The sequence below is a fragment of the Myodes glareolus genome, chromosome 14 (assembly GCF_982192425.1).
Source record: "Myodes glareolus chromosome 14, mMyoGla1.1, whole genome shotgun sequence".
Taxonomy (NCBI): Eukaryota; Metazoa; Chordata; class Mammalia; order Rodentia; family Cricetidae; genus Myodes; species Myodes glareolus.
In genome coordinates this window covers 12,158,855-12,184,802 of record NC_142039.1, presented here as the reverse complement: position 1 = coordinate 12,184,802, position 25,948 = coordinate 12,158,855, and the positions used below count along the sequence as shown (strand labels likewise).

At 40.5% G+C, this 25,948-nt stretch overlaps 1 protein-coding gene and 1 long non-coding RNA gene across 2 annotated transcripts in view; one reads left to right on the top strand and one right to left on the bottom strand.

The window, feature by feature from the left end:
* Arl5b (ARF like GTPase 5B) overlaps window positions 1-17,136 on the top strand; it is a 28,987-nt gene extending 11,851 nt beyond the window's left edge. The window contains exons 2-6 of the mRNA XM_048460793.3: window positions 2,901-2,961; window positions 4,523-4,670; window positions 7,814-7,897; window positions 10,113-10,264; window positions 11,458-17,136. Coding sequence (XP_048316750.1) covers window positions 2,901-2,961; window positions 4,523-4,670; window positions 7,814-7,897; window positions 10,113-10,264; window positions 11,458-11,506 — 494 coding nt within the window. The 3' untranslated portion in view covers window positions 11,507-17,136. The remainder of the gene's footprint in view (window positions 1-2,900; window positions 2,962-4,522; window positions 4,671-7,813; window positions 7,898-10,112; window positions 10,265-11,457) is intronic.
* A 185-nt stretch (window positions 17,137-17,321) lies between these two features.
* On the bottom strand, window positions 17,322-17,764 carry LOC148119758 (uncharacterized). Its single transcript, XR_015734809.1, has 2 exons — window positions 17,697-17,764; window positions 17,322-17,558 (listed from the first exon to the last, which is right to left on the bottom strand). It is a non-coding gene; the product is annotated as an uncharacterized LOC148119758 (long non-coding RNA).
* Between the last annotated feature and the right edge of the window lie 8,184 nt (window positions 17,765-25,948).

Sequence of the window (25,948 nt, the reverse complement as noted above, 5' to 3'; positions counted from 1 at the left end):
TCATCCCTGAGCAAGGGTTCTGTGCAGTCAAGTTTGGCTGGTCTGGTGGTCTTTCTCTCATTGCTGCAGTCATACTGAGGTCTCTAGAGCTAGACAGTCAAAAATATTGAGAATGCCTGGTGCCAAGCAATCTGTTTCTTCCTCTGCTGATAAAGAGTGTTCTTGTTCTTATCTTTAAGGAACAACAAACCAGTGGAGTGCTTCAAGGTTCATTCCATTAGAACCTAGAAAATTCAAGCCAATAGCCACAGAAGGAAAGTTAAGTCAGTTGTAATCATTTTGTTATGAAATGAAAACAGCCTTTCCACTGTCTACTTGACCTGTAATATACTACAGATAGTTCTTACTGATAAATACAGAAGCTTGTCATCACAACTTGTCTAAGCATTGTGCTTTGTCTTTTTGTTGGTGGACGCACTGTTAAGGCTAATATAGTTAAAAACTATATTAGCGGTATTGTGATACTCATTAAAGCTTATCATTGAAAGCAGGGCTCTGAAGTAGAATGTTCCTGGTTTTGGCCTTCATATAGGCTCATATCGTTTCTCTTTCTTTCGTTTACTTTAGGGCAACATCTTATTTCTGTAGCCAGACTGGTCTTGCACTTAGGATCCTCCTGAGTGCTAAGCTTTCAGGTCGGTGGTACACTTTTTGCTTAAGGTACAAGCGTATCTCCATGGTGCTAGGTATCACACCCTTCTCCTCTCAGGCTACCAGCTGTTTTAACTGTTGCTGCTCTGTGTTAGAAGCAAGTTTGGGGTCTTAAAGAGACCACCACTCCAATTGAAGTGCCTCTACCAGCAAAACTTCACTTTTGATCAAGAGGGTGCAATCCTAAAGGCAAGCCCTCAGAGACATGCACTTGGTTTTTAGTCTGGCAGTGGTGGGGAGTCTGTCTTTTCCTTATTGGCTGGGGTCTGACCCCATGTCTTTTGGAATTAACTAGTTGTAGAAGACTTGGTGCCAAGGAAATGAAGAGGAAGATTGGTCTGCGACTCAATCCAAGTGCATGGCATTTGTGCGCACAGAGGCTTTTACTTTGGGGGAACGAGAGAGTGGGATCAGATCTGCACACAAGTCTTGCAGGGTCAAGGCCAGGGGCATAAAAAGATTTGAATTCCTGTCATAAACACAAGCTTCGTAATACTTGATAAAAAGATTTATTTAATGTTTTTTATATCTCTAAGCTAAATATTGTGGCCTACTGATGTCTGAGGATGTCCCAAACTCTTCTAGGGAAGCTCTGCAGTCATTCTTGGGCATTTTTGTCTTTGTGAAAACATGAGAAAATTTGTCAAGGTAAAGGTGTGGATCAGAGCGGAAGCATTTTGTTTTTCCTTTTAAGCAAATCTTACCACATTGTCACTTAGACTGACTGTTACACATTTAATGGTGTTTAAATAGAGGGCCTATATTCTTGGTTCATACCTGATATCATCAACCTTTCAACTATTTTCTGATCTGGTGTGAGAGTGGAAATGTCCCTGGAGTCCCTAGCCAGAGGCCCACCCTGGGGTCCCAGATCTACCTATCCCCCAAAGGCCAGTGGAGAGACAAGGCCGTGATGGTGAAGGCTACTGGGCGGTCACTCTCAGGGAGGCACGCTGGGAGAAGAGCAGCAGGCTAGTGGAGAAGCGCCTGTCTCCTGTGTTCCTGTGGCGCGTCCCGCCCCGCCCTGCTGAAGCCCTGGAGCTGTAGCGCTCCTTAAGCATTTTGTGCTAGAGAGGGGGAATTTTTAATGTTCATTTTGTGCTTTGAAAATTTCGTACATGCATATGTGCAGTGTATTTTGGTCATAGTCACATCCTAATCCTCCCCCAACTTCTCCCCCTCAATCCTCCCAGATCCCCTCAACTCCCTCCCAGCGTTGTGTCCTTTTTTTCTTCTTCCCCAACCTTTTGCCTTCTCATTTCCCCTCACCTCCTCCTTCCCTTCCCCTTGCCGTACCCCCTCTTTGTCTTTCTGTCTCTCTGGCCTCCTCCTCCCGCACCTACCAAGCCCTTTCTCTTGTGCTCAATAATCTTGACTACCTGGATCCACACCCTTAAGGAAAGGGAATCTCCCTCTCCCCAGGAGTCGTCAGCTATCAGTGGCTTCTCACTAGGAGTGGGGGCTTATTGAATCCCCTGTACACCAATAGAGGGGAATTTTGAACATACTCTAAATTTGAGTTTTTTTTAAATCACATATTCAAAGCAGATTTCAAAATATGTACCACTTAACAGAATCATTAAGCCTAATAACTGCCTATAACAAAATGGTTATTTAGTGCCTGTCATCAGAAGGGGAAAGGCTTTTGTTGGACAGCGCCAGCAGATATACCTACTTAGAATGATTACATAAAACATGTTTCAATAAAAACCATTGAAGGCTAAGTAATTGCCTTTATTTCTGCCAATTAATGTAAAAATAAAAATCTGTCTGCTAATGGAAAGAGCATTGCAGTTTTCATCAGCAAATGCCATTTTTAAATGAAAGGCAAAAATGTTAGTACATGTGAGTGGGAAATTTCCTTATGTTAAACCACTTAGAGCTGATTCGCATAGCAGGCCTTGAGCAGGCGTGCAGAGCCAGCGCTTTACATTCACAGTTTACGTCATGATGTCAGACTTTTATTTGAGCGACCCAGCCTCCACTCATGAGTAACTAAAAGTCTCTGTTTCTACCTAACCAGTCTAAACATGTTAACAGGAGAACACCATAAAAAACGCGGTAGTGGATTGTGTCACTCATGGCAGGTCCTTGCTGTGGAAAGTTTCCTCCCGTGGTATTCCAGTAGTGGGTGCTTAACAGGTGAACTGAGCACCTCTGGGTTAAAATCATCACCGTGGGAAGCCTGTGCTATGGTGTGCGAACAGTAGTGTAAATGCTCATGACTTGTTTTCTTTTTTTTTTTTTAGAGCACAAAGTAATCATTGTGGGACTGGATAATGCAGGGAAGACCACCATTCTTTATCAGTTGTAAGTATTGATGCCTACAGAACAGTTCCTGAAAACCATTGCTGAGTAATGAGATGCCTTTCTTCCCAGTTTTAATAATACAATAGTCAGATATGTAACTTTTTTTACTTTACCAAATAAAAAAGTAAAATAAAATGTCGTAGACGCACTAAAGCCTTTAGCAAGTATTCTCTATGTGACTTACCAAGGAAGAGTGGACTTTAATATTAAATTAAAATGAAGTGCAGATTACCCTGGGGTGAGGTGATGAGATGACTTGTGTAATGCTCCCTCAGGAGCCGTGCATAAATAGAGTGCTGTCTCTGGGAAGCTGCTCTCCCCGAAGAACTTTGGGATTGCTTAACAGAGCCAGACTCATCTGAAGTGATGGCAGTCAGAATGCTGCTCTAGGAGCTTTCAGAGAGGGAGGCTTGACATTCTCAGAGGTGCATTAGGTCATCATCAGTAATGAGCACCTCCGGAATCCCCTGGCCAGGGTTTACCATGACTTACACACCTGGAGCATTTTAGCAGTCACACTGTACTTGGCACTGTTATGTGGATCTCATCCCTCCCTTCCTCATTTAAAGCCCCCTGGTTTAGGGCTGGGTTATAGCTCAGCAGAGCAGTTCCCTATAAGACACTAAGATAAAATTCCTGGCCCTGCCTGCAAAAGAAGAGGGTGGGAAAAAAGCAGTATTGTTAGCCTTCAGTTGCCAGAGGTGCTCACTTTCCAGATGCCTAACTAACACATTTGCTCACAGTGGCTCCTTTTGTTATTATTCCAGAGTTGAATTGTTACTTTCCTTTAGTATATTTTTATTCACTAGGAATAATGTATTTTAATATCATCTAGCCTTTAATATAAATCTCAGTTGTTTCTGAAGCTTTTCTTTAACAACAATCTTGTGCACATTGTTAAACGCATAACATGTAAATTCAAGAGAAAATTATAAGTGTCTTCAAATACATGTTATCATGGAATGTTATCAGCCAATTTATACATTTTAAATGAATGTTTAATCAGTCAGTAAGAATGCAAGTGATAATGAAAATCAATATTCTAAATATAGTTTATTTTAAGTAAGATTTCTATTTGTCCGTGACCTTAAGTTTATAGGTTGATGAGTCTAAACTTGTTTTTATGGCTGCATTAACTCTCTCTGTGCTGATATGGACATTCAGCAAAATGATACATAGGATATTACTGAGTTATTGCTACTTTACAAGTATTGTTGTCACAGTTATCCAGAAATTGCTCTTTCAGAATAGAACATTGGTTCTGATCCAATCACTGGTCATATTGGTGTTTTGCCCATAGGTTTTCAAACCCACCCCAGTGTGTTCCCATCTCTTAGTGTCAGGCCTGCAGTTCTTCTCATTAAAAAGGAGACAATAGTATTAGGGGTTGCACCATGTCTACTCCTTTATTTGTGCAGGAAGTCTCCAAGCTTCTCTTCCTTGTGGTAGGGTTATTATGATTGTTGTAAGTAGGGCAAGTTGACTTCTCGTAAAAACATAGAGATGAAATATGCTTGGGGTTCTCAAGATTTACAGAGTTTTTAATGGTATCTTTCAACAGCTTAATGAATGAAGTAGTTCATACTTCTCCAACCATAGGAAGCAATGTTGAAGAGATAGTTGTGAAGAACACCCATTTCCTTATGTGGGACATTGGTGGTCAAGAGTCTCTGCGCTCATCCTGGAACACCTATTATTCAAACACAGAGGTATGCCAAAATTACCTTGGAATTTTAATTTAAAAAATTTTCTAAGAGTCAGCATAGGAGATGGCTAGGCTGTAAAGAAGCATATTAGCAGTTGCCTTTAATGAGGAATTGAGATTTCCTCATGGAAGGAAAGGCAATTAGGAGTCCTAAGGAGTTTGTTCTGTTCACAGTGGTGTCTTACTGCTGAGACTTGTACTGAGGAGATTTGAGGATAAGATCCAAGAGGGTACTTGCATTGTTTTTTCCCTACGAGGGGCAGAATAATCAATGAAAACATTGAAATATAAACCTGTTTTACCAAAGCCAATAGATTATATACATGCAAAATGTGCCTGGCTGGAAGAACTTGCAGTGCAGCTCAGGCTGGCCTGGAGGTAGCTTACACGGATCCTCTTGATTGTCTGCCTCCTAAGGACTGGGATCGTAAGGTGTGCAGCACCATGCCTGGTCAACATCCTTCTCTGCTGAGGGCTTACTCTGGCTGGCTCAGACCATCCTTACAGTGGCCCTGTCAGTGCTCCATGGACTAGACAAATGTGACACTGGCTGAATCATGAGTCTTGCCACATGAGCACCCGATGAGGGAAGGGGTAAAATATTTTAAGCATAATTTTTCAAATAACAACCCAGATTTTCAGATGTAATTAATGTGAAAAATAGGCTTGCAGGCCATCACTATCATTTTAAAGGCTTTTCTACTTTCTTCCTCTGGCATAGAAAAAATTAAAGGACATAGAATTTTTTGTTGTATATTTATTGAGTATTTTGAGTATGGGAAGAAATTGCTTATGTTAAAAGTAAGTAGAGGAGTTAGTTCAGAGAAGCCACTGAATATATTAACATCTGTAAACTTACATTGCACAAGAGGCTGGGTTCCCAATGTTCTGTTGCACACATAATTGTATTAGAAATCATGTAGACTCAGACAGGAGGGACTAAGGAGCTTGTTGAGCATCATCTACAGAGACGAATGTGTTGGCCACTGACGGGTCCTGAGAGGGCAGTGCATGGGAAAATTCTGTAGAGAGCTTGTCTGCCGAGCTTTAGAGTGGAGCAGTTTCTCTAGTTTTCTTATTATCACTTATTCCTTCAGTATTAGCTCGAGGAGTATACTGTACTGTCTTCATTTGTGCTTGGATGTCTGTCTAGAGGCAGACTTTCTTGATGCTCATAATGCCTTGTTTAGTTTTATCATTTAGAATAATGGTGTACAGTTACACGTGTAAGCTTTCTTTGTAAGAAGGGACGGCTAAGAAATCGTGTTTTCTAAAAGTGACATTTTATAAAAAATGGAGCTGAAAGAGTATAACACAAAGAATTTTCGATGCACAAATTGCCTTTTAAAATAAAACAAAAAACCCACTTTGTGGCTCTGTATTTACTAATATAGTTTTCTGTGTATAGTATTCCAATATAGTGCATGAGTCAGAGTGGCATGTTGTGAGTTTGCAGACATTAATGGCCCTGGGCTCTCTTCTTCATGGAGGTTGAGCAGCACAGAAGTGGTTGGTGAGCAAATATGGTTATAAGGCAGCGGAATCCACATTTGGACAGTAAAATATTACTGGGAGAATAACAGTGTTTTCATATACTCAGGTGGCAGACGTACCTTGTCAGCGTTCACTGTCAAAGCTTGCAGTTGACTCCTGCTGTGAAGAAAGGCTGTTCTTACACCCAGATAGGACGCGATGATTCAGGCTGAACCAAGTGCACTTACAGCACCTCAGGGGGGTAGTTTTCGAAATTGCTGACAATCTAGGCTTAACCTCGGTCCAAACAGGGATATCTTATTACTCATGCCATTAGTATTACATGCTCTCTTTGTAAACTATTTCTACAAGTATATCTCCGTTACCACAAAGAATTTATTGCAACACACCAGCATGGCCCATTACACTTCAGACTTAGGTTCATTCATCACTTTGCTCGCCCTCGAGATCATGCTCTGAGGAAGTCCTTTACTTGGATATGGCCTCCCAAAGTGAGTGTCTCCTTTGTAATGTAAGGAGTTCCAGGCATTAATTCCTGATAGCTTCCTCCCATTAATCCAGTTACTTCCCAGTATTCTGCCCATTCTTTGCCGTGCTCCCTTTTCTTGTAGTGTGTATTGAGGTCACACTGTAGTTGGTTATCCTGTAACTTGATTTATATTACTCTTCTATTCTATAAGAGGAGTGACAATATTTACCCCTGAGTTTTTAGCCCTTTCTTTTGCACACTGTTTGGTTTAGTAACTCCATTTCACTATTTTCTTGTATGTACTTAACAAAGTTGTTTTTATTTAGTTTTTCATTTGCTTGTATTCTTATGTTTAAGACTTACTTTCGACACACAGACACACACACACACACACACACACACACACACACACACACACGCTTATCTCCCACCCTACCCAACACAAAGGCGCATATGCCTCCAGTTTTCCTTGTCTTTTCTAATACCACCTGCCTTTTAGCATATTAACGTCAGCACATGCAACCTGGCACAGTTCAGCATGCTTTCTTCTTGGGCTTTTATTGCTGAAATTCCTTCTTTTAAAAAAATCTTATCCACTATTTTTTAAAAACACTTTTTTCTCTGAAAATAACTCTTCCTTTAATAAGCAAAAGACTTTATACATAAATAAGTAATCAATTATTGTCTAAAACAGTGGTTCTCAACCTTCCTAATGCTGCAGCCCTTCAATACAGTTCATATGTTATGGTGAACCCCAACCAAATAATTTCATTGCTATTTCAAAGCTGCAATTTTGCTACTGTTGTTAATTGTAATATAAATATCTGATATGCAGGATATCTGACATGGGACCCCTGTGAAGGGGTCATTTGACCCCCATTGGTGTAATGGATTGTAGAATGAAGACTTTGAAGTTTAATGAAAGAATATTAAATTCCTGTTTTGCTGTAAATATTACTTCTTATTACCCACAGTCAGGAGCTTTAAGAGGTTGTTAGGTGTTGCGTTCATGCTACCGTCCGACTTTCCTGCCGGCTGTGCTGCTGTGCCAAGCTCTCTGGTGGAAAAGCACTGGTGGTGTAGAGCAGTGACGATGCCCAGTGAGAGCTAATGTCACCGCAGTGACTTTGTGAAAGACTGAACAGCCACTAATTTTCTTTCTTTATCTTAAAATTGCCTTCTAGTTCATCATTCTTGTTGTCGATAGCATTGACAGGGAACGGCTGGCTATTACAAAAGAAGAATTATACAGAATGTTGGCTCATGAGGTAAATTTTGAAAGCAAACCTTTAAAACATGGAGTAAGTTATATGCGTACTGGTTTTGTTTTATGTAAAGATTAAGCAGCTTTTATGTAAAGATCATAAGCAGCTCTTTATACATTAAGCTGTGTCAAAAATCACATATTTTCAATCCTGATAATTTGTTTGATACGGTTATTAAAAGCTGTTTGTTTTTCAGAATTAAAACTATTATTTCCTGCTCTTAAAAAATTGATATGCTGAGATTAGGACTGGGGGTGGGCAACAAAACTTAAATATCTTTCAGCCAGAAGTTTATAATAACTTTAATGAATGATTTGAGGTAGCTTGATTATAAATATTTGAGCTATACAAAAGTGACAATGAAACATATTCTTGCACATGCTATTTAGCATAAGGTGTGAAGTACATTGTGAGATCTTCCAGTCTGGTTTGCTTTCTGTCTCAAATGTATCTCGAATCTTAATGTAGTAAATGTTACTCCTGTGCATAGATGTGTAAAATACTAAATTCCGTGTTATCTTTCGTAACTTGCACTTTTTCATGTTTGAGTGTTAAAGTTGATTTTGTAAATTGACATACACAATAGTATTAATGTATTTTCATACAGTGTGTCTCTGCCTGCCTTCATCAGCCCTTGTCTCCCCCTTTCCTTTTTGTTTTGTTTTGTTTTTCAAGGTTGTCTAACAGCCTTGGCTGTCCTGAAACTAGCTCTGTAAACCAGTCTGGCCTTGAACTCACAGAAATCTGCCTGCCTCTATCTCAGGAGTGCTGGCATGTGCTCTTAAGCCCTTTTTTGCTTTCTTATATTATGTCCTGACTGCAATTTCCCCTCCCCCAGTCTTTCTCCTCACCTCCTCTTCCCCCCCAGATCTACCCTTATCGCCCTTCAAAGAGAACAGGCCTCCCAGGGCCATTGATCAAACATAACATGCTACAGTGAGATCAGACAGACACATAGCATCGCGTCAAGGATGGATGAGACAGCCTAGTAGGAAGAAAAGAACCCTACAAGTAGGCAAAGGGTCAGAGACAGCCCCCACTCCCACTGTTGGGAACCACAAGCCACTCAGCCATAACATATATGCAGAGGATCTAGGCCAGACCCTACAGTCCCCCTGATCTCCGTGAGCCCCCATGAGTCCATCACTTGGTTCTGTGCCCTTGTGCACCCTTGCTGGTCCCATTGCTGCTCTACAAATCGTCCTGTCTGCTTTCATCACTTTATTGTTCTTGTCCTCCCTTTCTTCTCCCCAAGGTCTCCTCCTTACCATGCTCTTTCCTACTTTGGTGACCACTAAGCTCCCGTGTGCACACATACAAAATTTAGAAATAGATGCTTATATGTGAGAAAAAATACTTGTCTTTCTAGTCTGGCTTGTTTCTTTTAACATAATGTTCTTCAATTCCATCCACATTCCTTAAAATGTCATATTTCATTTTTCTTCATTGCTGAAAATTGTTATTGTGTATGTACCACATTTCTCTGTTCTGTTGCTAATAGACGTCTAGATCACTTCAGTTGTAGGCTTCTAATGATTCGTGCAGCAATAAACATGGATGTGCATGTGTCTACATAGCCTATTGGCTTAAGAGTTCTTGAGGTGCTCAGTAATGGTATAACTGGGTCATATGGTATTATATTTCTAGTGTTTTGAGGGAACGCCACAATCCACCGTAGTGGCTGCGTTGGTATTCACCCTCACCAGCACTGGAAACATGAGGTTTAGCTATGTTAATAAGTGCACTGCCAAAACTGTGCACATAGCTGAAGTTCATTACTTTCACAGTGACACTACTTCACTGTGTATGTCACAGTTGATCTAGTTTGTCAGGTTAGGTCATATTGTTTTGATTATTAAAAAAAAAAAAAAACCAAAGCCACAGTGACCACAACTGTTCTGTAAAGGCTAACAAGTTTATCACTCTCACCTGTATAGAGTATCACACATGTAGAGTGTTTATTTTCTTTTCAGTCTGACCATTTTCATCCAAAAATAGAAAAATAATTGTTCTTTATTAGGATAAAACATTAAAATGTGATTCTTTTAAAATGAAATGTTAGTATCAGATGTTTTTGAAAAATAGGGGTCTTTTATATAATTAGTTAACAGGGTACATTTTACGCTCTCGCTTCAGAGTTTAATTTGTTTATGTTAACATAAATTTGATTTGTGATTGTGCACAGGTTTGCTATCTCAGTATTTTGTGTCAATTGCAGGATTTAAGGAAAGCTGCAGTTCTCATCTTTGCAAATAAACAGGATATGAAAGGGTGTATGACGGCAGCTGAAATCTCCAAATACCTCACCCTTAGTTCAATCAAGGACCACCCGTGGCACATCCAGTCATGCTGTGCACTAACAGGAGAAGGGTAGGTGGGATCCGGGCAGCTCCCAAGGTCCTTCCACAGTTCTAGGACAGCTTTACGTCCTTGTCCTGTACCTTTTATTGTTTCTCTTAAAAATGGTTTTTATATTGTTTCTCAGGTTTATAAGTTGGAAATAATTTTAGTGAACAATTTACCAACAAGTTCTTCATTTTTTTTTTAACATAAATGCAGTATTTTCAAAGGCAGGACAGCTTTGGAATTAGATGTTTAGAAGTTAGGTGTTTTTGCTCATCTGTTGCTTCCATCATTTACTTACTAAGCAAAAACTCTCAGGCCACCCAAATTAAAGAGAAGCTTTAAAGAAATTACACGTTTTCTGAAAGGACTTCACTGAGTTTTCTCCAGCAATGTATCTCCTGTATTATCAAGAGTCCTTTCAGGAGGCATCCTTCTAGAGAAGAACCATCTGACAAATGCCACTATAGTCTATTCCTGCCTTCCTGTGAGTGTGATTGTAGAGATTGTGCTAAGGAGAAGCCGGGGTGTCGTGGTATTTTTACCTAGTTCATGCCAGGGGTCCTCATATCAACCTGATTGCTTAGTTTTTCTTATACTCTTTATATTTTTTATTCTTTGCAATGTAATAGCTAGGTTTTTAGAAATTTTAGAAACTTTAGAAATTGGGTGAATAAGGAGAAGATTTTGTATCTTTTATAGTGGGTTCATCTCATTTAAATGGCGAGAATGGGTGTGGTATTTACAGTCTTGATGGAAAAACTGAATAAACTTGAGATGAGACCAGTTTGCCACTTTGTTTGAATGGTCAAGATCATTTTGTTTAAGTGTTACTTCCATTACAGTTTCACTTAGGACATTATTTGAAATCTGTCTCTGACAGACACTAGGGATCTGGCTCAGTTGCTAGACTGCCCGCATAGCATGCATAAATTCCTGGCTTCTGTCCCCATTACTGCATATACAGGGTGGTGAATGTCTACAATCGCAGTCTTTGTAGGCGGGGTTGAGGCAGCAGGATCGGGAGATACTTTCTGCATAGAGGATTTGAGGTTAACTTGTGTTGCATGAGACCCGGTTCCTGGGGGGAGAGGGGATAAAAAGTTGTCACCGATATCCGTAAATAGCATTTGATTGTAACATGAACGTTTAGGTAAGTATGGCTTCAATCTTTTAGCAGAAAGCTTCTAATTTCTAAAATACTTCTGTCTTTTGTTTAGGTTATGCCAAGGTCTAGAGTGGATGACCTCCAGGATTGGTGTGAGATAATTTTTTGCTTGAAAAAGACTTCTCTATTTATTCTGTGACATGAACATTTTTCCTAATACCTTTGGCTGCTGAGGCAGCAGCATGTTTAATTTATAACAACACAAACCTCTGAGCAACACTTGAATCAAGTGCCGCTGTCCTGGAACATAAAGATGTTTTCTTACCTTTGTTTCAGATGCACTAATCTTCAGTCGGATGAGCATAATGTGTAACTAAGTTTGCAGCAACAGAACTCTTCTGACTGCCTGTTCTAACTATTCGGTGACTGCCTTGTAAAAACTGTTCGTCATATATTTCATGTTATCCGAAGTATTGTTAATGTCCTTTACAACCGTTTCTTTCACTTCTTGGGCACTACTCCCTCCTTCCCAGGTACTTAGGATTTGACAGAGCCGTGGTAGGAATCACCGTGGACTGCTCCTCCAGCGCTAAACATTTGTTCTCTACGAACCCTTTTCATCTTCTGGACAGAATTACTTATGATGATGAAAATCTACCTAGAAGCTGTGTGTGCGCGTGCAAACATCATGGATACTTGCCTTTAAACTTCCCTCACCTCACTGCATATCTTAGTTTAATTTTAAGTTTCTCTCTGCATGGGAATTAAGTAGTCCATTTATTTGTGTAACAGATTAAGTTCATTTTTCTGCTAATAATAATTTCGTTAAAAACACACGGTGAAGCATGAATTGGAAAGCCAGTTTCAATGGTAAATATTATTGGCTTCATTTGATAGCTTAAGGTTTTTCACTGTGTTTATAACTGTCAGAATTTAGTAAAACACACCAACATAAAGTTAAGCTAGGACACTTGGAATATGTTTTTCATCAGTTTGCTGCCTGTTTTATTGTCAACAAATCTTCAGCTATTTTGTCAGAGATACCGTACCTGCTTTGGGCAGCAGGCAAAGTTTGAATAATCCTTTTTATTTCTTAGGTTTGTAGTAGTATCTATCAGAGTACCTTTATCACCAGCAGTACGTTACTGAAAGGCAAAGTAACATGGCTTTTCTTTAAATCTGGCTGAGGATGATGTGAAAGAGGCTTCAAACAGTTGCTGTCTCTCTAGGCAGACTTTGTGTCCTAAGGTCTGTAGGTCACTGCTAAATCAACCCTAGCTTGTGGATTATTCCTATAAGGCTCAATGTTTGTATTCTTTTTCTTTCTTTTCTTTCTTTTTTTTTTTTTTTTTTGAGACAGGATTTTTCTAAGAAGGCCTTGGCCTGGAACCCACTAGATAGACCAGGCTCTCATAATCTTAGCAAAATAAATGCTTTTGTTGGTTACAAAAATGAAAGGCCTAATGCATTAGGCCTACTGGACGGTATCAACGGTTCCCAAGGCCGTTGTCTAAGATGAAAAGGAGGACAAGGGTCATTTGCTATGGGGAAAGGATATACTGTGTACTTAGAGTAATTCCTCATTTGCAGTATTTTTTATTTGGATCAAAATCAGCTTCAGTGTTCTTAAATACCTGCTCAAAATTGGTATTTTGATTTCAGATTTTTGTATGTAAGTTGCCTTAAATTTTTCTCTCTTCAGGTGTACTCGTTTGTTTCATTTAGTTAATTTAGTTGAACTTGATATTTTTATTTAGTGTTTGCACCCTTGATCTGAGAAAGTGGCCAGGGGAAAAGTTTGCTGGGCTGTGGGAAATTGTTTAAACTTTGAATCTTTTCTTAGTGCTTCTGTGTCAAGTAGAGGATAAGTCTAATTTTCTTGTGTGTTTTAAATATAGCTCATAATCAAAGGTGAAAGAGAAAAAGAGATATAAATCATTGTGGATGGTGTTTGTTGCAGGGGGGGACTAAGAAAATACCAATTACCTAAAGCACACTTTGCCTGAATTTTACTTCACTATGTTGTTTACCATAAATATAAAAATTCTCATAAGCCTGTCTTCAGATAAAGCATATTTACTGCCCCCACATTTCTTCCTTTGAAATAATTATTTGCCTTCTTGTACCTAATAAGAGTGGCTGATTCAGTTTTTTTCTATCAGATAATATGGTTATTTTTATATTACCGTGTCAGCATTATATTGAAAGTGTTTTTAATAGTTAATTGTATTTTGCCAAACAGCTACTAATATAGATGCAGATTTGCTATTTGTTAAAAGTACAGTTTATTTTACTTCTAAATCCTTTTTTAAAAGCGTATGATTAGTTTGAATTAGAAGCAATGTTTGTTAGCCATCTAAATATGAAACCAGTATTCAAGTAGACACCGTGCCATTGATTGGGGAAGGGTCCATTAGGAAGTCCCATTTAGAGCAGCAAGAGACCAGTTGTCCTTTACTCCAAGAGAATGCTTGGACCCAAACACGTGTGTGATGCTAAAGCATTTGACTTGAATGTTCACTGTAAATCAAATGGCTGTAAAATATTACTTGATGAAAAATGTAAATTTGTGATGGTGCCTTTGTTACTTTGAGATGAGTTCTCAGTTTTTACTCTGTTCTTTAGGGGTCACATTAACAGCTGATGACATGGAGGGCTGAGTGAGTCTCGTTCTCCTTCGTCTCCACACGTTATTTCACAGAGTTTATATTGTACAGAAACCTCCCCCACCTGCTTTACACCGTCAGAAAAGTCTTGTATTTTTTAATTCAAAAATGGAGAAATTAAGTCTATCTAAAATCTATTCAATATGTTACTGCCAAAAGTGCAAAGACAAACAAACAAAATAACCCACTCCCCTTGCAAATGGAGTGTGCCACTTCCTTCCCCGAGCACGTCGTCTTCACCCAGAAGACGCTGAGAATCCCTTTAGAAGTAGCACTCGCTTTTGTAGGGGAATGCACCAAATATTTTTATTCTTAATGCGATTTTATTTCTTAAAACCAGAAATATTAATATATATTATTATATAATCTATTGAAAACTGAGGATTGAATATGTAATGTTCTCTTTTAGGGTCTTGTGTTAACATTCTTAAAGGGATAGTACTTTTATTCCATAGTCACTAGAGAAAAAATATATATATTCATTTAATTGTTTTAAAAGCAGATTTAAATAACTCCCTTAGTAATAGCTCCTGCCTCTGCATCCTCAGTGCCAGGATTGCCATTGGTATTTTAATTAAGTGTAATTTAACTTCATTGTAGCATAAAAAGAAAACAGTTATTTTCCTGTGGGAACAATGAAGGGTACACAATGCTATAAACAGTGGTCTTTGATCTGCCAGGTCTGCATGATGGAATCTTGTTAAGGCTTAGATGCTGTATCTCAGAACAGATGAGAAGCAGAATTGTTTCCTTCACCGTGTAAAAACACGGGGATTGTGCCTTTACGTGGTGAAGTTTATGAGTTAATTTTTTATCTGTGGCTTTGGAACAAAATCCCCACACACCTAAACTTTAGTTGTAATGGTCCTTTACTCTTCTGTCAGTGGGTCACCTCAAGATAACAGCTTCTTGTCTTGTATCTAACCAAACATTGCACTATCTAAAGAAATGGATTCTGATCTTAATCTATCCACTTGTTTTTGTTCTTCCCAAACTGAGGAGCTTTTAAGTAAACTAAGTCTCAATGTTTTTCATATTCTGAAGCTTTACATGCTATTACTATTTTTTTTAAATCTAAAATGGCAGGGAAGTGTTTATGGTGCCACATTCAAGTCGTTCTGCTCATTGTTCCATTCCCACTCGTGGTTTCGCTTCCTCCTTGTTCTGTTTCTTGCCTTAAGGCATCTCAAACACTTGGGCTTTCCAGTCGGGAAGAGTGGCCTGGCCTGGTGTCAGTACCTGGCAGGCTCAGGTCCACTGAGGTGTGAAAATGGCTGGTGTTGAAGGTCAGCAGTTTTCAAATGTCATCTTTAGTCACTCAATATAGTGTGAAGACTGACACCTAAGAGCCACGTTTTGAAAGATTTTTTTTAAGAATTCTAGGTGACCAAAGCTAAATAAACAAATTCAAAATTAGGCAAGCTTAGTGTAGTAAAAATCAACTAAAATTAGGTAAGAAAATATGGATGCGAGAGATTTTTTTGTTCCTTCTTTGTGTTTAATTCTGGCAACATGGGAGAACTAATCTAATTGCATGTATTATGGCTGGAAAACCTGAGACTAGTTATCATTCTGGGTTAGAATCTGGAGCGCTAATCACACAGGCACATCTTGATTTTTTTTTTTTAACTAATTCTCTGCATTTTCTCCTGGAATGGAGAGATAATAATATGTGTTATATATAGACTGAGTATAGAAAATGAAATGTCTAAAAGAATGAAAATGTTTCCTTGCACAACTTATCAAATTTTAATTTTAAAAATTACCTCATTTTTTTCAGTCCACAAGGTGCTTTAAGTGTCTGGGGTATCCCGCAGTGCCATAAATCCCCTCCCCCAAAATGTCTTGGAATGTGCAGAGTTCCTAGCTGAAGCAAGTGCTAGGTGGGGCTGGGCTGTCGTTTCGTTCTTTGTGTCCCAGCGGCAGGGTGAGCAAGTATTCTTTCATTCGATGCGTGAGAGCAAGCACTCAGTCAGTACTGAATCAGTTAGGGATAGGAAAGTCCTGCCATTTGATCAGTGTGCTCGGACAGCAGGTGACCGTCGCTTGATCTCAGGAGTTCCTGACTTATGGGCATGTTTTAGCTGCAGTAATGAGAAACTGTCATTTTCACGTATATTTTCCCTCAGGAAATCCAGGGGCTCCTTGGAGCCCTGTTGATTCTCTTGGAGTAAACTTTCAGTCTAGCTGCAAACAGTTTCCACCATGGTTTGAAAAAAACTTAGCTGCTGTTGTAAAATAAAATGATGACTATGGCTTTTCCAATTAGGAAATAGTTTTCTATTTCCCCATTTTGACTGTTCTGCAAATGTAGTTTAAAATAAGGAAAGCAAATTTCTAGCAGTTATAGTCCTGCTGTCCTGTTTATTCTAATGGGAGTGTAATGATTGTAATTACACATTGTTGTCTCCACACATAACTTGGTGCTTTAAAGAGAAAGTAGACCCTGTACTCATTATACTTCCAGCTCAGACTGCAAAACTCTTTAAATGTACATATGTGTTCATTTCATAAGATTTAAATAGAAATTGTTAATTAGTTGCATCTCAGGCTTTGTGCAAGTGTTCTGACAATATTTTTGCCAAGAAGTTTGGTCCAATAGAAGATAGTATTAATAAGATCAAGGTAGAGTCCCATCTCTTTGTGGGTCCTCTGGTGTTTATACAGGAGGAAATAATATCATCCATACCACATACTGCTTCTGAACCCTCAGCAAACAACTTAAGTGTGTGCCATTGCTCTAATACTTAAGCGATAACCAAGAAAATGTAAAAGCAAATGCCAAATGCATTTCACACCGTCACTCCCCACAAGTGGTTACAAGTTTGTTTGATTGTGAGGTTGTTGAAAAGACATTGGTTTTGCATTTTAGTACTTTTCACTATCACGAAATGTATCTTTTATATATTAGATCATGGTGATGATTTTTTTATTTTTGCAATTATGTTCTAATGTATTGTGTGCATGCCAACTTACCCAAGTACAAAGGTGCAGCTTGCTCTGGAATGTTAACCTTTTAGGCAGGTTTTGGCTCATTTGCAATCATGGTGCAATATAGCATAACATCTATTTGTTTTCAGTCCACAGTTTTATTTTTGTCATAATAAATACTTTTCCAATATGAAGTGTAGCCTGTGTTTTCTTTTGAAGATGGAGTATAGTTTAATAGCCTCTATGGTTGTCAGTGCTAAGAACTCAGGTAAGCTAACAGAAATTTTCCAGTGGTGATACGGTAATGTAGGAGGGTCTTCTGTCTATTTGTGTCCCGCGCTACCGTCTCGCCAGCAAGAACCACGCGGTACACATAGGATACTTCTGCAGTAAAGCTTTAATGCCCCTTGGGAGAGCGGGCATCAGCCAACATGGCGGAGACCCAGATAAGATGGAACCCAACCCTTATAAAGGAAACAGTCCTCGCTTCTGACGTGTCACTCTTGGATGGGTCCACTGCCCATTATCCCAGATGATGCCTCGGGAGTAGGCAGGGACGCAGCGGTAGAGAGTTACCAAGCACGTGCGCTGGGATTAAAGGCGTGTGCTACATCACCTTGAACTCACAGAGATCTGCTTGTCTCTGCCTCCCAGGCATTGGGACCAAAGGCGTATACTACCACGCCTTGAGGTCACAGAGGTCAATCTGCCTCTGCTGCCCAGGCAACAGGACTAAAGGCGTGTACCGCCACACCTTGGGGTCACAGAGGTCAATCTCTACCTTTGTTCCTAGAAGCAATGGAGAATGTGGTCCGGCCCTCCACATATTTGTTCCTTTCATTGGCCAAATAAAGAAACTGCCTTGGCTTTTGATAGGGCAGCAGCTTAATTAGGCAGAGTAGACAGAACAGAATGCTGGGAGAAAGAAGCAGAGTCAGGCAGACACCATGATTCCCCTTCCCAAGACGGACGCTGGCTAGACTCATGTCGGTAAGCCATGACCTCGTGTGACATACAGATAATTAGAAATGGGTTAGTCAAGATGTGAGAATTAGCCAATAAGAGGCTGGAGATAATGGGCCAGGCAGTGTTTAAATGAATACAGTTTCTGTGTAATTATTTTGGGGGTAAGCTAGCCAGGATCCGGGCAGGAATGCAGCCCGCTGTTCCTTTTACAATGTGGTGGAGGCTCATAGAGCCCAAGGTAAGAAACAGCTCAGTTCTGTAGCTCACAGACTACATACTGGAAGGTTGTGACGAACCAGGACTTAACCTTCCTTCTGCCCCTTTCTTAATTTCCCATTGAACTTGACTCCTGTTTTTTGTTTTGTTTTGTTTTTGTCCACATGGCAGCGATGATACCCAGGTCTAATAGTTCTTGTATTTCCTTGTACAGGGAAAAAGTCAGATCATTGTTAGATACTTAGAAAAAAAAAATTCCTTATTCCCTAAAGAAATTTATTCACTAGCCTGAATATAGCCAGTTGGCTTCTTTGATCCAAACATCTGGCTAAGTAGGAAGTATATTTAAACCAGGGGAGCCTGGGAAGAAGGAAATCATGTAAGAGAATGCTTGTATGTTGTGCCTACATTTGCAGCTTTATGAGTAGATTGAAAATACTATGTTCATTATTTGGATTCCTTTAGTGGTTTTTTTTAAGATTTATTTATTTATTATGTATACAACATTCTGCCTCCCTGTATGCCTGCAGGCCAGAAGAGGGCACCAGATCTCATTACAGATGGCTTTGAGCCACCATGTGGTTGCTGGGAATTGAACTCAGGACTTCTGGAAGAGCATTCAGTGCTCTTAACCTCTGAGTCATCTCTCCAGCCCCTAACCAGTGGTTTTTAGTTTTAAAAAAAAAAAAAAATACAAAAAAAAAAACCTTTCTCAGATTCTTTGAGAGTGGGAGGAAAGATCCCTAAAAAACATAGGGAGTTGGGAACTTTGTGTCAGTGGCTATTGTATTAGTTACTTTGTATAGCTGTGACCCAATACTTGAGAAACAACTAAAGGAAGACTGACTTTCTTCTGCATAGTTTTAGGGTTCAGTCTATCAGGCCAGACAGGGAGGGAAGCAAATCTGCCCAGTTCTCATGGGGAGCCTATGAAGCAGAGAAGTTCACCTTGGAGACTGGGTTCCTCCCCATAAAGTCTGATAGCCACACTGTTTTTTGGTCATTGCCTCAAACTTGTGAGGAATTCTTACGCTTTGTGGGAAAGATTTGGGCTTTGACTGGCTGGTTGGTCAGTTTTACTTTCTCAGCAAGAGATTCTTGTTGTCATTTAATTTTTATAAGTTCAAAAATTTAACTCTCCCTGGACTTGGTAATGTAAGTCTATAATCCTGCCATAGGGATGGTGGATGGGGGTAAGAGGACTTCAAAGCAAGCTTGGGCTACATGAGACTCTGTCTCAAAAACAACAATAATAAAACATTTTGTGGATGGATATAGTGAGCAATTGTCAAATATTTATTTAGCCAGGCATTGTCCCACACTCTCTAACCCCAATACTTAGGAATCTGAGGCAGGAGGATGTTAATTTGGAGGACATCCTGGGCAATATAGTAAGACTAAAAAAGTAAATACAGTAATTAACCAACAGGTGATGAAGCTGATACAAAACTCAAAGCTCGTGTGTGTGTGTGTGTGTGTGTGTGTGTGTGTAACTTTATGGACTCTACGGCCTAACTGGTAGTAAATAATTTAAAGAAAATTGTGTGCATATTGAAAGACAGTCTTAAAATGAACCTGATAGTGTCTTAATGTGATGTTGAAAGAATATCAATGTATTTTAGGCATATTCTAAATTTTCAGTAGTCAAGTGAAGTTTTGCTTTGTTAAAATACTAGTTAATCAAAATATGAGATACAAAATGAGCTGCAACTAGGGAATAAATTATGTATTTAGACAGTCTGACTGTCACTCAAGACTAGCATGGACCTGATCATCGTGGTTCAACCTTGCTAGTTCTCCATACGTTCAGCTCTGTGTACCATGAAATCCAGTATAAATGCTATCTCTCTGAACAGGTTCTGGTGTTTTCAAGCCCAAAGTTCCCATCTTCCCTGATAATACAGGGACTTTTCTGTAGCTGTCACCCACTGAGCAAACAGGCTAGAGATATCCAAGTGGCTTGTTCAAGACCTCCCTGTAATGATAAAAAAAAAAATGGTGCTGTACCCTGAGTGGCCCTTGAGCCACAAGGGGCAGTGGACCTCAAGCAGAAAGCCGCTTGGTGGGTGAGAGACCAAGCAGGATAGGCACACCATACTTAGTGAGGTTGGATATTTATTTAGTAGGTTATGGAAGGGGAGAGGGAGGGAGAAGGGAGATGAGGAAAGGGCTCAGGCTGGAAGCAGATCAGCTTGCCTCTCCTGAAGGGGGGAAGAGAAGTGGTGATGATAGTGATTGCTTTGGTTCAGGTAGCATGCCTCTTTAACCCATGACATGCTCATTGATTCCCTACAACTTGTGGATACATTCCTATGTGTGGTGAAAGGTGCTCAACAGATTGGATGTTTATCCTTTCCTCGCCAATGTTAAAATGTCCTCATTTGTAAATTCATCACTACATAATCTACAGGAGACAGTTTTGCGGGTCAACACAGGATTAGTTATGTCCTCACCACCCATTCTAGCCTTCCCTAGAAATAGCTTCCTATACTTGTGACTCAGATTCATTGAGTCCTTAAGAATCCATTTCAGGATGTAGTCAGAATACATCCCAAGGTGGGGTCAGGTAGTTATTGATTCACTACAAACCGCTGAATGTCCCAGGATTTACATAAGAAATCTGATGGACTTGTGGCTTTGATTTCCCATTTGTCTCATTTCCTGAAGTCTGTGATATTGCAAGTAAGGAAAGTTTTTCACTTGTATTGTTGTGGCAGGGATTGAACCTATGTGTTCTACCCCAAGTTATATCCATAGTCTTTGAAATTATTTTGGCTTTCAGTTAACCCAGTATTGCCTTGGCCTTGGTCTGCCTAGGAGACAGAACTTAAACTTGAGCCTCTTTCTACACCTGTCTGGAATTAATAGTCTTGTAGTACCAGCCTTGGCTAAAAGAAAGTATATTCATCACTTACTTCCTCAAGCCCTGGACACATAATAATAAAAGCATTACAATGGGCCTTTTCCTCACAAATCTGTGACATGCAGTTCTAGGGAAGGGCATGCCTGTGTTAACAATTCTACAAAGCTAATCAGCTGATTAGAATTTAAATGAGTATAGAGCATATTACAAGTCCAGAAGCAAATTCTTTGTCCATCTTTGACCTTCTCAATAGGCATTCATTGCTTACCTCTAGACTATCAGGTAAGATCCTCTTTGGAATGTATAGACTTACCTTCTGCCTCTGCAAAAGCTAAGAATGTCATTTGATAACATCTAAGGCCTACAGTAGAATGCCCTGCTTTCTTGTGCCTGCCAACAAGATATCTCTATCAAGGTGCTTTAAAAGTAACCCATGACGCTCTGTTCTGCTGCCACAGTAATGTCATGAAACTGGTATCATATTGGAAGATGGTATTTGATGGTACCATGTTGGAACGTGGAGATTGGGGCATCTTACTTCTGTGTTTCTGAGCCACGATTACTCATGTTTGACTCCAGAATAGATTCTTACTCCCTTTGAGATGAGAGCTGTGAATTTGCACCATCAGAGCATACAGCCCAGTATATAAATGTAATAGATGTAGGTCACAATGACAGGCTGAGTGTAAAAGTTTAGATAAAATGCTGCAGGTCCCCAAGTGGCAGCAGTGGGCCATGAGGCCACACCACAGGTCTCCGAGCGGCAGCAGGCAGCGGGTCTCAAGACCACCTCAGCAGACCACAAACGCAGCCAGGCAGAAAGCCATGGTATGGTGAGTGAGAGACTAAGCCAGATAGGCATGTCATGCAGAGTGAAGTTGGATATTTATAAAGTGGGTTAGGGGAGGGGAGAAGGAAGAGCAGGGAGAGAGAGAGGTAAGGGGAGAAGAGAAACACAGAAGCTGCCTTGGGGTGGGGGGTGGAGGAGATGGAAAAGGCAAGACTCAGGCTGGAAGCTGAAAATCAGCTTGCCTTGGCAGGCAGGGGAGGGAGTGGGCATGGCTTGTCTCTTAAAGGGACAGGACAGATCATTACACTGAGGACTTCTTGTTTTCCAATGTTAGAATGCCCAATCATCTGCAACACCTGTGAGTTTTGACGCCTGAAGTATTTATAATCATAGTTTTAAGTTAAATGACCTAGGAAGAAGCAGCAGTGCAGTATGCACCTATTTGTTGAAGTTGAACTGATTTTTAAATACATGTTGACCATATCCTGTCAATTATACTCTTTTATCCCTCCTCCCCATCAAACCCATTCTTCCCAAGTTTCCCCACTTCCATGCTGCATTTAGTTATTGTTGGTTGTATGAGCATGGCTGGGGTTTTTGTTTTTACTAGAGAATGGTCACTTTACCAGTGGCTACACTGCTGAGGACTGTGACTCCTCCTCCAGCAACAATGAACTACCTTTAACTACCGTTGGCCCCCAAAGGAAGGGTGGGTTCTTAGGCACCCTCCCCCGTTCCCGATGGAATGCTGATGGGCTCAGTTTTGTTGCAGATAGCCACTGTTGCTGTGAGTGGGTGTGACAACCATGTCCAGTAGACCGCATTTCAAAAAAAAAAAAAAAAACTTTCTATTTGGTCGAGTTCTTTCTGTTCCTTTGGTGATGTTTCCTGAGCCCTAGGGGAAGGAAAGAGGGATAGTAATGAAGAAGTTCCATCTACAGCTGAACACTACTTGGCTGGTTTTACTAGGCAAGTCTGTCTGTCTGTAACATGAAAACAAAAGCCCATCTAAGGAACATCCGGTAGAGCTGCATGACGGTGTTCTGTGAGAGGACTGCTGGGATGGGTTTATAGCTGCTGCTATGGGATATGTCTTCCCTAAAATTTGTATGCTCCCTTCTCAGTATGATCTTATTTCCAGGTAGTGTCTTTATCAGGGTAATTAAAATGAGGCCATGGATCTAGGGAAAAATCAAATAATAACATTCTTTGAAAGGAACATAGCAAAATAATGACTCCTAATAACACTCTGCTCTACCCATAGATCAGTGTCTCTCACAGCTCAGCCATCATGAGAGAAACTTCCTCCTGCAGTAGATGGAAACTAATACAGAGATCAGAGCCGGGCAATGTGCAGAGATTGAGAGACCTTGGCTCACTCAGTCCTAAACAGAACGGCTTAATCAAGTCCTTCCTCTCAGGGTTCAAGGAGTCATGCAGAAGAGGGGATGGATTGTAAGAGCCGGTGGGGTTGGAAGACACCAAGGGAACAGTGCTTACAGACACAGCAGGACTGACACGCAGTATGAAGTCACAGAAACTGGCAGCATGCGCAGGCGCTACACAGGCTCAAGCCAGACAGGAGTCCCCAGCCCTGACCCAGAAGCTATCTCTATTTGACATCCTCTCAAAAGGGAAAAAAAAAAATCAGTTTTCTCCAATGGTGTCACACATGGTATAAAAACCACACCGAAGGTCAGGCTCCAAGCCCAACTAACACAAAACAAATGGAATTGTATTTTTGGAAATGTTTTGTTTGAACATTTTTTATTTTAGGGTCTTTTGCTTAAATATTATGGTTCCCAATTACATGTTTTTATGATTCTCTTCCTTTTTTCTGATTTTTGTTTTTTTAATTGGTCTTTTTGTTTTCTAAAGATCTAGAGAAAGAAGGCATGGAATTGGATGGGCAGAAAAGATCTGGGAGGAAATGAGAGGGAAACCATGATCATAATATATTATATGGAAAAATTAATTTTCAATTAAAAAATGAGTCTATTGGGGGGTAGGTTGAAAACTAATATGACTGGTGCCCCGGGAGAGGAAATTTGGGAACAAAAATATGTATGGAGAAAAGTTAAATGAAGACACAGGAATGGAACAATACCAAACAGACTGTGGAAGGAAGCCTTGATCTTTGACAAACAGCAGAAGGAAATCAACTCTCCTGGAGACCTTGGACTCACAGTCTCTAGTACTGAGACAAAGCTTTTCTGCTGCATAGTGCTACATCTCTCATCGTTTCAACTTCTTTTTCTTGGACTTCAAGTCTCATTTCTTCAGTTACCTTTGCGAGTAAATCTGTAAACAAAGCGGTCACTTCACTTTTTTCCAAATGCTATGGCGTGGTATATAATGACTTTTCCTCATCCTTCTAGAGAAATGTGTTTCCATTCAAGTGTTCACATTGTTCATTGCAAATGACAGCAGTCCAAGCATTCGTAATTGGTAGCTGACATTTCCCCCTCCCTACAGCAGAGGCCCTTTGCCAGATGTTCTAGGTTCGTAGTCTAAGAGCTTACTGGCCACAGAACAGAGTTTGTTTTCCTGCTAGCATGCTGGAGAAGCGCTATGATTGGCCCAGAGTAAGGTAGGGGATACCTTATAGCCGGATATCAGAAGGGAGTAGTGAGCATGAACACACCTGTAGGCATGTGCATTATTTAGGAGTTGAGAGTGGTTGGTAAAAGCTGAAAATCAATAGAAAAGTAAATTGGCTTGGAGTTTCTATTGCTGAGATGAAACACCATGACTAAAAAGCAAGTTGGGAAGGAAAGGGTTTATTTGACTTGCACTTCCACAGTACTGTTCATCTTTAAAGGAGGTCTGCATAGCTACTCAAATGGCAGGATTTTTTTTTAATTTATTGTTTATAAAAATTTCCACTTCCTCCCCTCCTCCCCATACCCTCCCATTCTCCCCACTCCCTCTCCTCCCCGCCCCCCAATCCCTCTCCTCCTCCCTCTCCAGTCCTAAGAGCAGTCAGGGTTTCCTGCCCTGTGGGAAGTTCAAGTTCCTCCCCTCTCCCTCCAGGTCTAGGAAGGTGAGCATCCAAACAGACTAGGATCCCAAACAGCCAGTACATGCAGACAAAACAAGACCCAGTGCCATTGACAATGGCTTCTCAGTCAGCCCCCATGTCAGCCACATTCAGAGAATCCGGTTTGATCACATGCTCGTTCAATCCCAGTCCAGCTGGCCTTGGTGAGCTCTCATTAGATCAGTCCCCTTGTATCAGAGGGTGAATGCACCCCTCATGATCCTGATTTCCTTTTTCATGTTCTCCCTCCTGCTCCTCATTTGGACCTTAGGGGCTCAGTCCAGTGCTCCAATGTGGGTCTCCGTCTCTATCTCCTTCTATCATCAGATGAAGGTTCCCTCTGGTCCTGCCTATCTTGCTCAGGTTCTCCCTCCTTCTGCTTCTCATTTGGACCTAGGGAGTTAAGTCCAGTGTTCCAATATGTGTCTCTGTCTCTATCTCCATCCATCGCCAGATGAAGGTTCTATGGTGATATGCAAAATATCCGTCAGAATGGTTATGGGCCAAGGCCAGTTCAGGCACCCTCTCCTCTGCTGCCCAGGGAACAATCTGGGGACCTCTCCTTGGGTCTGGGAACCCCTCCAGAATCAAGTCTCTTGCAAACCCTAAAATGGCTCCCTTAGTTGAGATATATATTTCCCTGCTCCCATATCCATCCTTCCTCCCTCCCCCATCCCATTCCCCCAAGCCATCCCCAATCCTCCCCCTCTCCCTTCTCTCTAACCATCTCCCCTTCCTTCCACCCCCCGCCCCCCGTGCACCCAAGTTTGCCTGGCAATCTTGTCTACTTCCAATATCCAGGAGGATAACTATATGATTTTCTTGAGGTTCACCTTCTTATTTAGCTTCTCTAGGATCACGGATTATAGGCTCAAAGACCTTTAACTATGGCTAGAATCCACTTATGAGTGAGTACATACCATATTCCTCTTCTTGGGTCTGGGTTACCTCACTCAGTAAAGCGTTTTCTATTTCCATCCATTTGCATGCAAAATTCAAGATGTCATTGTTTTTTACCGCTGAGTAAAACTCTAATGTGTATATGTTCCACACTTTTTTTAACCATTCTTGTATTGAGGGGCACCTAGGTTGTTTCCATGTTCTGGCTATTACAAATAGTGCTGCTATGAA